At 42.0% G+C, this 14,100-nt stretch overlaps 1 protein-coding gene across 2 annotated transcripts in view; it reads left to right on the top strand.

Annotated features, from left to right (window-relative positions):
• The window catches only part of LOC124777738 (major facilitator superfamily domain-containing protein 1-like), a 129,642-nt gene that overhangs the window by 87,547 nt on the left and 27,995 nt on the right, over positions 1-14,100 (top strand). For both annotated transcript variants that reach the window (XM_047253240.1, XM_047253239.1), the window contains exons 8-9: positions 8,646-8,743; positions 11,867-11,979. In XM_047253240.1, the coding sequence (XP_047109196.1) occupies positions 8,646-8,743; positions 11,867-11,979 (211 nt within the window). The remainder of the gene's footprint in view (positions 1-8,645; positions 8,744-11,866; positions 11,980-14,100) is intronic.

The raw sequence follows: 14,100 nt of genomic DNA on the forward strand, positions 1-14,100 counted from the left end.
ATGTATTGACACACTTCCAATAGTGTTGTCAGTGACCAAGGCACCTGCAGTACACCATCAGGTAACGAGAAAGTGATGCACGGCTTCCTGGGAGTCTTCATCGAAGTGGAAACAAAGGACTTCATGTTGACTGAATGCCATATCAAGGCCCATTGGCAGATGGGGCAGTTGGAGTGCTGCACAGTGGTTCGGAAATGTGTCCTGTAGTTATAACTGCTGAGAAAAAGAGCTTAGCCCTGGAGTTGGTGGACCGTCCAACTGGGTAGCTTAGCATTTAGTGGCAGCACCAAAGAGCAGTATCGGAGGCTTATGGTTGGTGGTTAGATGGAACCACGGAGAAAAGCATGGAATTTTTTTAGTGCAAAAATGATTGCAAGTGCTTTCTTTCCAGTCTGAAAATACTTCTTCTAGGCTGTGTTGAATGATTGTGAAGTGTAAACTGTCAGTTGTTCTGAGCCTTCGGCATTTCAGTGTAATAACACAATACAATGCCCAGTCCCTGTTATGACGCATTGACGGTCACCACCAGCTCCTTCCCCTGCTGAAAAGTGGAGAGGCATGACACAGAGCGTAAAGCCCGTTTCAGTGTATGGAGTGCTCATTCGCACTCTGGTGACCAGGGAAATGAAGTACCTTTCTTCGTAAGATTGTTCAACAGGTATGCAATTTCTGTAGTGAGGAGAAAGAATTTACTATAATTAGTGATTTTTCCGAGGAAGGATTGTAGTTCCTTCAAGTCGGAGGGATGTGGGAGTGCTATGATTCTTTCCACATGCTTCTTCATAGGCAGGATTGCCTTTCAAGAGATGATACAACCGAGATGTTCCACTGATGGTTGAAAGAATTTGGATTTGTTAGGGCTACATTTTAGACCAGTGGCCCGTAGGGTGTGAAAGAGGTACTGCCCAACAGATAGTGTGACAAAGAGTTCTTCTTTCTTTCAAATTGGGTAAGTGGCAGTTTCAGTGTATGAGTTTGCTGTGACTTTAAAATAACCGCATAATCAAAGTTTTCCCGAGGGTTGTTGACAATGACCAATGATGTTGCCGCTCACTCATAGATATAGGCTCAGTTACATTAATGTTTGTCAATTCCCTTTTAATCTAGGTGGTGGTGGATGTATTCCATCAGGTTTGATAGCAATTGGTGAAGAGGGCCTCCCTGTGCTTCTGTCCCGACTGCTGTTGCAAGAATTGTTGAAAAATAACCCCTGTGTACAAGATTGGTGGCAGTGGATGCTGCACTGGATCCATGTTCACACAATATAGTACTAGTATCGACCACTATCATCACCATTTCTGTTGCAACACACAACATAAATAAAAGTATGAAACAACAGTCAACAGGCGTATTTCACACCAGAAAAAATGATACATACTTTCACCGGTATTATGAATAGTTCCAAAGAGCAGAACTGACAGTGTAATCCAGAATAACAGCGTGACTAGTTTCATATGCAGAGACAGTAGGTAGGCGGTACACTCTGAGTGAAGGTGAGCTTGAGCAGCTCGTGATATCGGTATAAGAAGAGGGTACAGTTTGGCCTGGTGACAGTGGCACTAGGGGGGAGCTGACATGAGTGTCATGCATAGCAGATTTGCACTTGGTACGAGGGTGTCACTCTCTTGGCTGGGCTCTTGTGTCGAACATCCCTTGAGGTTTACATGTACAGTTTCTCGCTGGGTTTTGCAGTGACTCTGTAAAGCGTTACTAAACCACAGCACTGGCTGCTGGACTTGTTACTGTTCATTGCCATATATATCTTTACTTATTTTCTTAATAACCAGTACCAGCATGAGTAAGATATTGAAACACTTCAGTAGAATGAGTAAGTAAAACAGCTCACTACACAGAGGTGATACTGAGCCATTCATAATTGTAAATAAGAACCATAACCATAGAGGCTAAGTTATGTAACCTGGTCTTCTGTACAGTGCCAATGAACGCATGCATGAATGCTCCCATGCACCCCCCTCCCCACCCCCCCCTGCACATACAAAACTGTCATGTTGTCTTGAACAACATAAAAGTGCTCCCTCTCCATTGCCCCCCCCCCCTCCTCCCCCATGTTTGTGTGAGGGGGGGCAAGAGGAGTGGGGGGTTTACGTGACAACAGCATAAGCAGCTGAACACACTGTGCTTAAATAACAGTTCTGCAGCTTAACTGGTATGAACACATTAGATGGGTGAGGAAAGAAAGGAGAGGGGGAGCAGGAGGGATGGTTGGGGATGGGTGGCAGATGGCTGGGAGGGATGCAGCAGATGCAAGAGATAGGAATGAGACATGAACACTAGCGCAGGTGTGTTCAGGCAATGGGCAACAAAGATGTTACCGTGGAGGAGCGGCTTAGGAGGGAATATAGATCAAGGGAAGAGGGGGATATAGAACATTGGAAGGGTAGACTGCTGGAAAGACGGTGTGGGTGCGGGATGAGTGAAGTTAGGGTCCTAAGGTGCGTGTTAGCGTAGATTAAGACCATGAGAGTTACTAGAATTAAGGATGTGTTGCAAAGATCACTTCCATCTATTTACCTGTGAGTTTCTGGCATTGGACTAGGGAACTAAATGGGGCGAGCTGTAAAGCAACCATTGAAATCAAGCATGTTGTATTCGGCTGTGTGTTCTTTCACAGGGTGATCAACTGCTGTTGCTACAGTTTGGCAGTGGCCATTCCTTTGGATGGGCAGCTGATTGGTGGGTGTGCCCATGCAAATATTCTGCAGAAATTGCAACAGTGCTGTTATGATATGACTGCTTGGATAGGTAGCCCAACTTGGGTAGGATAGTAACTAGGATAATCCTGTGATAGAAATTCAGCAGGTTGTGCTTGGGTTGGTGTATTGAACAAGTCTTGTGTATGGTTCTTCCACAGTGACATCAAATGTGTGGCAAGTGGAGAACTATTTTGGGAGAGATGGGAAGGATTGTGGGCAGGATATTCCCACCCTTCCCAAAGTAGTATTCCGTTACCCACCAAATCTACAAAATATCCTAGGCCGTCCTTTCACCTTACCCATTCCCATCCCACTGCCATGTGAATCTTACCGCTTGGACGACCCAGTTTCATGACTTGTCCAAAAATCTGACCGAACACATCCTATTCCTGTCCCATCCAGCACATGATTATCATACCCCCATCAGAGGCAGGGTACCATGTCAAATCAGTCTTGTCAGTATATCAGCTATGATACAATTTCTGCTTGGCAGTTTATGTGGGCATAACCACCAAACTGTGACCAAGGGTTTCTCTGAACTATGTAAATAAGAGTCTCTGAACTACATAGATAAGAATTGTCCTTGCAACATATCTTTAGTTCCGTATTTCTCTCTGTCAGTCCATGCATTGCATGCATGCATGCATGCATTTGCTGCGTCCCTCCCACTTGTCAGCCATCCTTCTCTGACCTTTCCTCCCTCTCTCCGCATCCTTTCTGCCGTACTTACACTGCCTGATACAACCTCTCATCCCAGTGGAGCTGTAGAATTATAGTTCCAGCACAGAGAATTCAGCTGGTACAAAGTAGCCATACAGTTAGTGTGTGTGTGTGTGGGGGGGGGGTCACGTGTGTTAGTTCAAAAAAGGATTGGTCGAGTAGCTAGCCAAAGTCTTTGTTATGTGTCTTTGTGACAACTTAGTGCTAAGTTGCTACCTTTACTCCTTTCTGTTACCATAAGTACATTTAATTTGCTTTCAAATGTATTGACAGTCAAATCATGAAAACATTTTTGTTTTTGAAGATTGTGACACACTTAGTTGCAAGAGCAGATGAAATGTTGAGAAATAGAACTGACTCATTTGTTTTAATGTGGCTGTCAAAATACCAAGAGTGCATCTGAAGTCACATTAATGCAGTATTTTGTTAGTTTGGTGCAGAAATTATGTTGATATTAATGAAAATTTGTTTTTGTCCAGGAGGGAACATGCTATGCAATGAAATTTGTCAGATTTCAACTTGATGCATTGAATAATTTTGCTAATACAGCTTTTCAAAGTGTAGTGATTCAAATTTATAATATAGGATACCATTATATTATAAAGTTATTTGTTTTGGATTATTTATCTTAAAAGGAAATCCATTAAGTGCTGATGATGGCTTAAAATGTCTCGTCTATTTCCATTTGATCAGATAAGTGACAGGGGAATTAATTCAGATGTGCCCATACCTATCTGGAAATAGATCCACTTGTAGGATGTTCCAAAACTGCAACCTCAGATAAAAACATCAAATAGTGCACACTCAGCAGCTGAAAATGTGTGAACTATATGAAACCATGGTGTTACCAGAAGAGAGTGCAGTATATTTTACATAAAGAATTGACTTTAAGACAGAAAATCCATGTTGGAATATCAAAAATCATGAAAAGGATAGATGACTTACGACTCACTGTAAAGATGACACTGAGTTCCAGACAGTCAGGTGGGACGCTTCTGGGGCAGGAAGTTCCTCATTTGAGAGCATATTAGTAGATAATCAAAGCCAGACACAGGATGTGGTTCAGTTGTTCCAGTCCAGGCTGGTATTGGGTAATGAAGTGGATGCGACTTTGTAGCTGGTTCTTGTGGGTGGTGGGAGAATTGGGGGTATGTGGAGATATGGCATGGGAAATTTCTTTGAGGGCTATGTCTGGTGGATAGTGCCTGTCTGTTAAGGCGTTTGTGGGATCTTCAGCATACTGAGCAGGGGAGTTCTTGTCACTGTAGATACGCTGTCCGAGATTCCCAAACAGCCTGGCCGCCCAGGGACAGTACAGGCCTTTGTGAGTCCTTCAGCACACTGGGGAAGGGAGTTCTTCTCACTGCAGATACATCTTGTATGTGACTAACTGCTCTCTTGATGTTTATGAATCTGTTATTTGCTCAGTACTTATGTTCTCTTATAAGATAGTTATCAAATCATAATAAAATTACTCATAATCTTTAGCCTTGGTTCTTGTTCCTGTCTGTTGTCATTATCCTCCTCTCACTTTACCTGTACATCATAATCTTTGTGATATTGTGTCTGAAGACTGTATTCCTCCACACTGGTGGACACTTTCTGACTGTGCTCAAAACTTTTTGTCAAGCTGAGAGTCAACTTTAAAATCTCAAACATCTTAAACTTGCTATATAGGAATACTAAAACATACTCAGAATAAATTCATTGCTGCACTTTGTGATACTTGCTGGAACCTCAAAATTTCTAGAGTCCTCTTGGTTTAAGTAATTAATTACTTTTTCTCACACTGGAACCATAAAAATAATCTGCCAACATTCTTTCCAAAGGAATATGTCTTTCAACGTTAAAATAGTCAAGCAAAAATAGTCTTATGTTTGCTGTCTTGTCATTACAGTATGTTAACATTTTTACTGTTCCCAGAATTTAATTTATGATGTAAAGGGGGTTGGGTGGTGGTTTGGTTTTTAAAAGCCTTAGCTGCTTCATGTACCTACTATGATTAATCACATAATTCTGTTGTTTGAGGATAGCCTATAAAACATAAAAGCCAGTTCACAACAAATTATAAAATGAATATTAATGTGGAACAGCTTTGAATATAATTGTATTCCTCAAAGTGCTGACAGAACATTCTGTAACTATAATGCAATTTTGTTTATGTCTCTATGGCAAGTGCCTCACTATTACTAGCAATTATGGCTTTCAACCAGTTTTGATAGTAGCCTTCTGCACCTTGCACTCGGTAGCTGATAAAAGTGTTGCCAACTGTCAAGGCTCTTCTTTTGGTGCACAGAATGTAGTAGTTCTTTTATGCGGTTGTTGATGTAACCATCACAAGTTATTGCAGGAACTGCATATTTTCATGCAGTTTTATACATTTATATTTGAACCAGATTTATTCTGTAAAATTTATAGGCATTTTTATACTTTCATATCAAGTATTGTTCTTTACATAATATATTGACCCTAAGTTTCCTTTTATGTACAACATATATATTGTTGTGTCGGTAGCTGGGCCGACACCGTGAAGTTTAGATGGCTGAAAAGGAATGCTAGACTAACGCTGTAGCCGATAGGGCACGCAAGGCTAAAGCAGACGGGCGTGAAGTCTGGAACATGAGAACTTATAAATGAATAAGAAGAAAAGTATGTAGATGCTTATTACTTATCTTTTTATTAGTCCTTGGAATACATCTCTCTTGAATACTCGTAAGCTATAGGCACTGATACAAATGGCGCCTTGCTAGTTCGTTGCCATTAACTTAGCTGATGGCTATTCTGTCTCTCGGCTAATGAGAGAGAAAGGCTTCGTACAACTGGTCGGTAGCTAGGTTCTCGTACAACTGGGCGGTAGCTAGGTTCTCGTACAACTGGGGCGAGTGCTCTCTCGTATCACGAGACCTGCCTTGGTGGTGGCGCTAGGTCTGCGATTACTCAGTGGCGACACGCGGGTCCGACATGTACTAAATGGACCGCGGCCGATTTAAGCTACCACCTAGCAAGTGTGGTGTCTGGCGGTGACACCACATTCCTCCCCCGCAAATCGGCGAACGGTCGTGTGATAAGGCTTCCGCCCGCCGTGGGGAGGACCACATGTTGACGTATGCGATGAGGTGGGGAGCCTAACAACAGGCGAGGCTGTGCCACCCGCACCCGGCCATTCGGTCCGAGGGGAGCTAGGAAACGCCTGAAAAACTAGTCCAGGGTGCACGTCAACATGCGGTGTACGCGCCCGTAAAGAGACAGGAGTGACCGAAGGATCAATCTCCATTGCGTCGGGGTAGCCGACGCGCGATGACGTCATGTGGTCCGGAGCGGGCGGGAGTTCCATGGCGGAGGACAGCTGGTCACGGGAAGCGATCGGCGGCGCGTGACCCTGGGAGGCGCTTGGCGGCTGCAGCGAAGCGTCTAATGCGGGCGACGCCGGCGGGAGAACAGGCGGCGGCGGCGGCGGCTGCTGCTGCTGCGGCGGCGCGTCGCCATGGGGCAAAATGGAAGGCATCGTCGGTAACACCTGGGGATGAGGCGAGCCAGTAGATGGGTCCCCAGGGCGCTGACCGGACGGCACCGTCGCTGAAAGCAGACGGGGAGCAGCAGAACCCGAGCGACGACAGAGGCGCAGCTGATTGAGATGCCGACGCACCTCACCAGAGGCCCCCAAAACCAAATCCCATCCTCGTCGCCAATAAATGTTGTGTCGGTAGCTGGGCCGACACCGTGAAGTTTAGATGGCTGAAAAGGAATGCTAGACTAACGCTGTAGCCGATAGGGCACGCAAGGCTAAAGCAGACGGGCGTGAAGTCTGGAACATGAGAACTTATAAATGAATAAGAAGAAAAGTATGTAGATGCCTTTTACTTATCTTTTTATTAGTCCTTGGAATACATCTCTCTTGAATACTCGTAAGCTATAGGCACTGATACAAATGGCGCCTTGCTAGTTCGTTGCCATTAACTTAGCTGATGGCTATTCTGTCTCTCGGCTAATGAGAGAGAAAGGCTTCGTACAACTGGTCGGTAGCTAGGTTCTCGTACAACTGGGCGGTAGCTAGGTTCTCGTACAACTGGGGCGAGTGCTCTCTCGTATCACGAGACCTGCCTTGGTGGTGGCGCTAGGTCTGCGATTACTCAGTGGCGACACGCGGGTCCGACATGTACTAAATGGACCGCGGCCGATTTAAGCTACCACCTAGCAAGTGTGGTGTCTGGCGGTGACACCACATATATTAAATGAAAATTTCATCTTCTCTTTTCAAATTGCTTGAAATGAAATCAGTGCAAATTTCTTCTGCTAGTTTTTAGAAAATTTTCACTTTGACATTACGTCTGGTGAAGGTCTAAAGCTTTTTGTAGTCAGAACCTTGCAAGAAAACCCCCTTACACAAAGCAGCTTGCTGCAATAATTCATCTGATTTTTTGGGCAGCAGAAGGTTGGTTTCTGATACAGGTTGGAATAACAGACCTGATAACTTTGCAAGATTACTACTTTGAGGCTTCATATTCTAAAGCTGAAGTTCCTTTCAGAGATGCGTATGTGAATATGGCCTGTTTTCATACATGTGTTAAAGTTCAGTTGACTGTGTTAAACTCACTTGAGAAATTACAAAGTTTCTTACATGTAGTTGGTATGTAAAGAGCAATGTCTCAAGATGTTAAAAAAATTTTTGAGCAAGTTTTTTTTCATATCAATGTAGTGTGGCCATAGGCATGATACTTTAAAAAATGTGTTGTAGGCTACTTTATAGAACTACAATGCTGAACATGAAATTTTTAGGTTGTAATTCAAAAAACTGCCCAGAATAATGCATATTGCAAACCGAATTTTGCAGTGCATTGTATTATCATTATTTAGGATTCTTACCATCTGGTTTTGTTAAAGCTGTCAGCCCTCCCCATCTACGAATAATTAATGCAAAACAGTAATAAGTTGCACAAATTATTTCATCATCAGTCAATCAACCTGCTAAACTGTTGCGTAATATGTGTTCTGATATGTATGTAGTTAGGGACTACAATTTACTTATAACTTAATATTAAGGAATAAGTTTATTTAGGTGCATCAGAAGAGTACAGTATATTTGACTAGTAAAGTTATTCTTTTTATTGCATCACTTTCTTTATATTTCCATATCAGATACTGCTCTGTACATAACAAATTTGAGAGTAAATTTTCTTGTATGTACTACATAAGGTTTTACAATGTTTTCAGTCCATCCTTGGTCTGGCATACTCAATGCTTGCAAGTGCTTTATGGCCAATGGTTGCCCTTATTATCCCAGAATATCAATTAGGAACTGCATACGGAATGTAAGTAAATTTGAAACTTATTTATGTGTTGTCTATTTCATGAAACTGGTTTTATTACCACTGAGTGTGATAATTGCCCTTACCAATTGAATTAGAATAGTATCAGATTGCTGTTCAGTGTGGTTTAACTCCTAATTTAAAAAATACACTAATTAATAAACAGAGGTGTTGGGGTGAGGGACTTTCTTCTATTGTAGAACAGCTGTTTATGAAATAGGTTGCTTGTAATATTGTCAGTAGGGCAGTAGGTACTAGATTTGAAATTATTTTAGTCTTTGAAAATGAAATGGTGACAAAAATTTAAACAGCTTCCTCTTTTGAATCTACTGCTGTAAACTTAAAGGTGGTTAATTAAGTCCTACACATGTTGTGGGGTTGTCCGGGAGCTCTTACAGAACTGTACTAAATGAATTGCACTTGTTACACATGTTTAAGGAGTCAGAAAATGTAGCCAATTTGCACAGATGCAATAACAATCCCATATTTCTACCGAAGAGGAGGGAAGTATTGTTTTGCATAAGTATATCCAAAAGGATAAATCTGTACTGTTGAACATAACATACAAAGAAAAGATGGAAGGGGATAAAAATAAGAATTCAGTTTCTGATTTACTTTTCTAGGGATGACTAGAGGTAGATAAATCAGATGTCTTTATAGTTGGACTCTCTCTCTCTCTCTCTCTCTCTCTCCCCCCCTCCCTCCCTCCCTCCCTCTCCCCCTCTCTCTCTCCCCCTCCCTCTCTCTCTCCCCCCCTGTCTCCCCCTCCCCCCTCTCTCCCTCCCTCCCCCTCCCCCCCCTCTCTCTCTCTCTCTCCCCCCCTCTCTCTCCCCCCCCTCTCTCTCCCTCTCTCCCTCCCCACTTTCTCCCTCTCTCCCTCCCCACTTTCTCCCTCCCCCCTCTCTCCCTCACTCCCCCCTCTCTCCCCCTCTCCCCTCTCTCCCCCCTCTCTTCCCCTCTCTCCCTCACTCCCCCCCTCCCCCCTCTCCCCCCCTCTCTCTCCCCCTCTCTCTCCCCCTCTCTCTCCCCCTCTCTCCCCCCTCTCTCCCCCTCCTCTCTCCCCCTCTCTCCCTCCCCTCCCCTCCCTCCTCTCCCTCCCCCTCCCCCTCCCCTCCCCCTCTCCCTCCCCCTCCCCCTCTCCCTCCCCCTCTCTGTCTCTCCCTCACCCCCATTAACTGCATAATTTTATTGTTGCTGCTACCATGAGTTTACACTCATTTGCGTTTTGAATAACTTCCTTGCAACAGAAGATGGCATGATTTCTCAGGTCAGTGGATTCAGGCTTCTACTTGTATCATAAAATAGTAAAAATTGTCTGGCAGAGTGATCTGATTACCTGGCCAGAGTGGCAGTGTTGCAGTGTTTACACCCAAGAAAGAGGATAGCCTCAGCATGCTCTCCAATAATCTTAAAAGTGGAGTGCTGTCACTTGTTATACATCCATATGTGCCACTGAATTAAGTGCCTGGAACAAGAACAGAAACAGCATATACTGTATATTTGGCTGCTTTCTATGCTTTGCTGCCCATCCATTAAACTATCTGCAATAGTGATGTCCCTATTTTCTATAGCTGCATCTGTTGTTTTGTCTTCTCCTGTTTTGGTCACGGATAATAACACTGACTATTTTATCGGGTCTATGTCAACTGATTTTATCATTTTTTTCAATTTTGTCATCTGTCAAATTATCTCACTTCCAGTAGGCATCACACACTTTATTGGTCTTTCTAGTCTTCTAATGCCACAAAAGTTAAAGCTAATAATCACAGGCAGCAAAAGCAAAGTGATTGCTGGTCTGGTGGTCAGCATTTAGGTTTGCAACATGGAGGTCCAATGTTTGATTTCTTGTGATAACCTGAAATTTTTTCCTGGTGGAAATGTCTGGAAGGAGACCCACTTGGCCTTGTGAGGCCAACTGAAAAACAGCTTTAATAGTGCAGATCTTATTTTTTTCAAGACTCCAAACCAGTTCTATAGGATTTAGTTCTAGATGATGCAGCAGCAGTTAGGAGGGAACCATTTTTATGCAAAATTTTGTCAGTTGGATAAAGATGAGAATGTTGATGCTCCTTAATTAATGCTAAAAGTTCAGCTTTTCTTGTGTCTACATATTTTTAGTTTTTTTCTCTGTCCAGTCATAGAGGAGAAGTAACACAAAAAGAAACTATATTCACAAAAATGAAATTCGCCTTGTGCTATTGTTTGACAGTATTCTTCTCATGCTGTCCCTTCGCAACATCCACTCTCAGTGTAGGATGCACAAATCCACAGTTCATCTAAATAGACCAATGGCTGCATTAATTCTGGTAGTTCATTTTTGTTGTAAAAATCTAATCTCTTTTCTGCAATTACATTCTCTTGTTAACACTTGCTCATTCTGCACCTTGCACAATTAAATCTCACTGATGAAACAGTTTTTCTCGGTGATTCTTTGCTAGCCTAGAAGTCTAGTTCTGTGTGAGAAGAGCTATGAAATTTTTGTAATGGTGATATTTCCTTGTATTGTTTAGAATATTGCAGAATTCTTTTCTAATAATACATTTATCTATTTTACCAGTGAAATATTTAATCTATCCATTTTATTTATTCTGATTTGGGGCAGGTACTTGAATCCTCTTCCACTTGACTTCAATCATTTGTTTCGCAATTATGACCATTGACTTATTTAACTTTTCCTTGTCAGTTTTGCTTGCCTTGTAAGTCACCTTCTCTTTTAGCACTGTCACGCCATTGTTATTCTTTTTGTCAGTAAAATTAACAACAGTAACAGCAATTTGCCACAAGTTCCTGTGAAGGTGTGTTGCATGATGACTTTTCGAGCTCACATTGTGAGGTAACATCATGTGCTGCTTTGGATTGGAATATGATTGTACCTAGTCACATGACCATGTGAGTTCCTCTGCAGCTGAGTAATCAATACACCTTGCCAAGTAATAGAAATGATGAGATGATTATTAAATTTTTTGTTGTGGTTGCAGAACATTAGTGTTCTTTTTAATCAGTGTAGTTTCTACAACATCCTCTGATGCTCTGATCCTAATTGGTGAAGTATCTTAACTGTGAAACAATATTTGTTGACTGTGCAAAATATCATATTGTTCAAGTACTACTTTGTTGTCATTGCAGAGCACAGTCACTTCAGAATTTTGGCCTGGCAACTACTACTATAGCAGCAGGTAGAGTTGTGGATGCTGGAGGTTACTTGCTCTTGGAAGTATTCTTCTTGGCATGGCTATGTTGTAAGTATACAAATGATGTGTAGTATCAGCAAAGAATCATCCAAATTATTGCACTCCTGGCAACAAATGTTACAGGTGATAAGTTATGCTGTAAAATGCCACATATGAAAATTTTATTAGAATATCTCATAGTGTTTACCATTGAATGTATTGCAGTATTTGCAAATAACAAGTAATACGATGAAATTTGGAAACTGAGAAAGGTTTTAGACTGGCCAAAACAATGATCAGACTAGAAATCTCACATTAGGCAAAAAATTAGCTCTTAATTCACCTTGTCGTGCAAAGTTTGTATTTATTTGGATACTGTGGGTTATGGGAATTAAGATTTTGTTTTATTAACTGTAAATGTTAAACTCAGTTATCATAGAGTCTATGTTTTCACTGTATCAGTTTCATAGCCAGGTCTGATAAATTATTATATTTAGCATGAATTTAACAGTTATGGTAGAGTTAATATGTACAGTGATTTCTGTAAGTTAGTAATATTTGTGAGTGTTCACATTCAACTAATTTGGAAGCACATTTAAAGTAGTGGCAAAATAATAATAATAATAGTAGTAGTAGTCAAAATCATCATGAGCCTTTTGACATCCTCTACCGGATAGCACTTAAAATAATTGAGAATAAGTAATAAGAAAATTTATGTGTAAAATAAGGGAAAGGCAACCACTCACCTTTTGATGTTTGGAACACAGTAACACATAACCAAAAACATCATTCACACTAGCTTTTGAGCACTATCTCTTTTTCCAGCAATAGTGCACCCCTTCACACAGATTCCCAAGTGCAACTTCTGTGGGTATGGCAAGGCTTGTTAAGAAGTAAATTTCTTTTGCTTGTAACATAAAAAAAAAATTCTATTATTTCAGATGATTCCTTTAATTTTTGGCATAGACTCAAAAGCTAATGAGGCCTTCGAATTGATGTGAAATCCCTCAGTAGTGTGAACTGATGACATAAGCATGATTCTGACCATCCAAGGTGCTAAATATGGGGGAAAAAACAAGTCAGCATATTGAGACGTGTTGAGAAAAAAAGACTCCCAGTTTCTTAACCTCTTTTCTGAGTGATATGCACACAACCAGGTACCACATATGGATCTGACGATTGGTACCACTACCTGTCTAGAAAAGAGGGGTATGCATTAGCATTCAGAAGTCACAAATGGTAATGAAGTAGTGAACATTGCACACTATACAAAACCTACCCATATGGGAGCATACCTGTAAGGTGTACAGGTGCAGTGCTCTAAGTGTAGTATACAGTATACTCATTGGCAGCAATGAGTAATTTTTAATATAATGCAAATTTCTTCCCATCAAAGTTAACTTTCAAGTTTAAGGGTAGAAAAAAGTAACTCAAATATATATTTGGAGAAAAGGTTGGATGAGAACCAATTTTGAAACCCAGTTGTGTCTTTTTGTCATTGTGACTACTGCAGTTTGAGACAGTGCTGTGTCTAGATGAAAGTGTACCATTTTGTGACAGTCTCCGTTTCCTGCATAGCTACTATCCTTACTGTGTCCTCAGAGTCTTTCGCGACAGCATACACGAATAAAACATTCTCGGTTTTCAAGTGGCGTCAGTACGAATAAAATCCTCGAGCTTTCGATGACCATCTCCGCCATCGTTGTCAGGAGTTCACCGATTGCTGGGACTGCTATGATTTCTCACTTAATAGGCATGATGACATTGTCAGCAGCCAATCAGATATACCCAATGTGGCGTGCACGCGTAAGTCGACCCAGGCAGCTAGCGGAGCTATTGCCCGTGGCAGCACCGGTGACGTCGGGTGGCGCCAGGGGCAGGCACCACGTTTGAAACTGCCACTCCCGTGTCGCACATCTGTCTTTGCTTTCTTTCGATGTCCAATGCCCACCCCCATGCCCTGCTGAGTGTGTACCCCTGGTCTCTGTTGAAACTGTTGTTGTTTAAACGAATCTTGGGTGCTTCCTTTATAACGGAGTCCCAATACATAGATGCATGAGCCAACACTTTTGTATTTTTGAACTGTATTTTATGTCCGTTTTCTAGGCAATGCTCTGCTGTGGCCAACTTGTCAAGCTCCCTTTGTTTTATATGGCGCTTGTGCTCAGTGCAATGCTCTGCAACCATGCG

This window comes from Schistocerca piceifrons, chromosome 2, assembly GCF_021461385.2.
Source record: "Schistocerca piceifrons isolate TAMUIC-IGC-003096 chromosome 2, iqSchPice1.1, whole genome shotgun sequence".
Lineage (NCBI taxonomy): Eukaryota > Metazoa > Arthropoda > Insecta > Orthoptera > Acrididae > Schistocerca > Schistocerca piceifrons.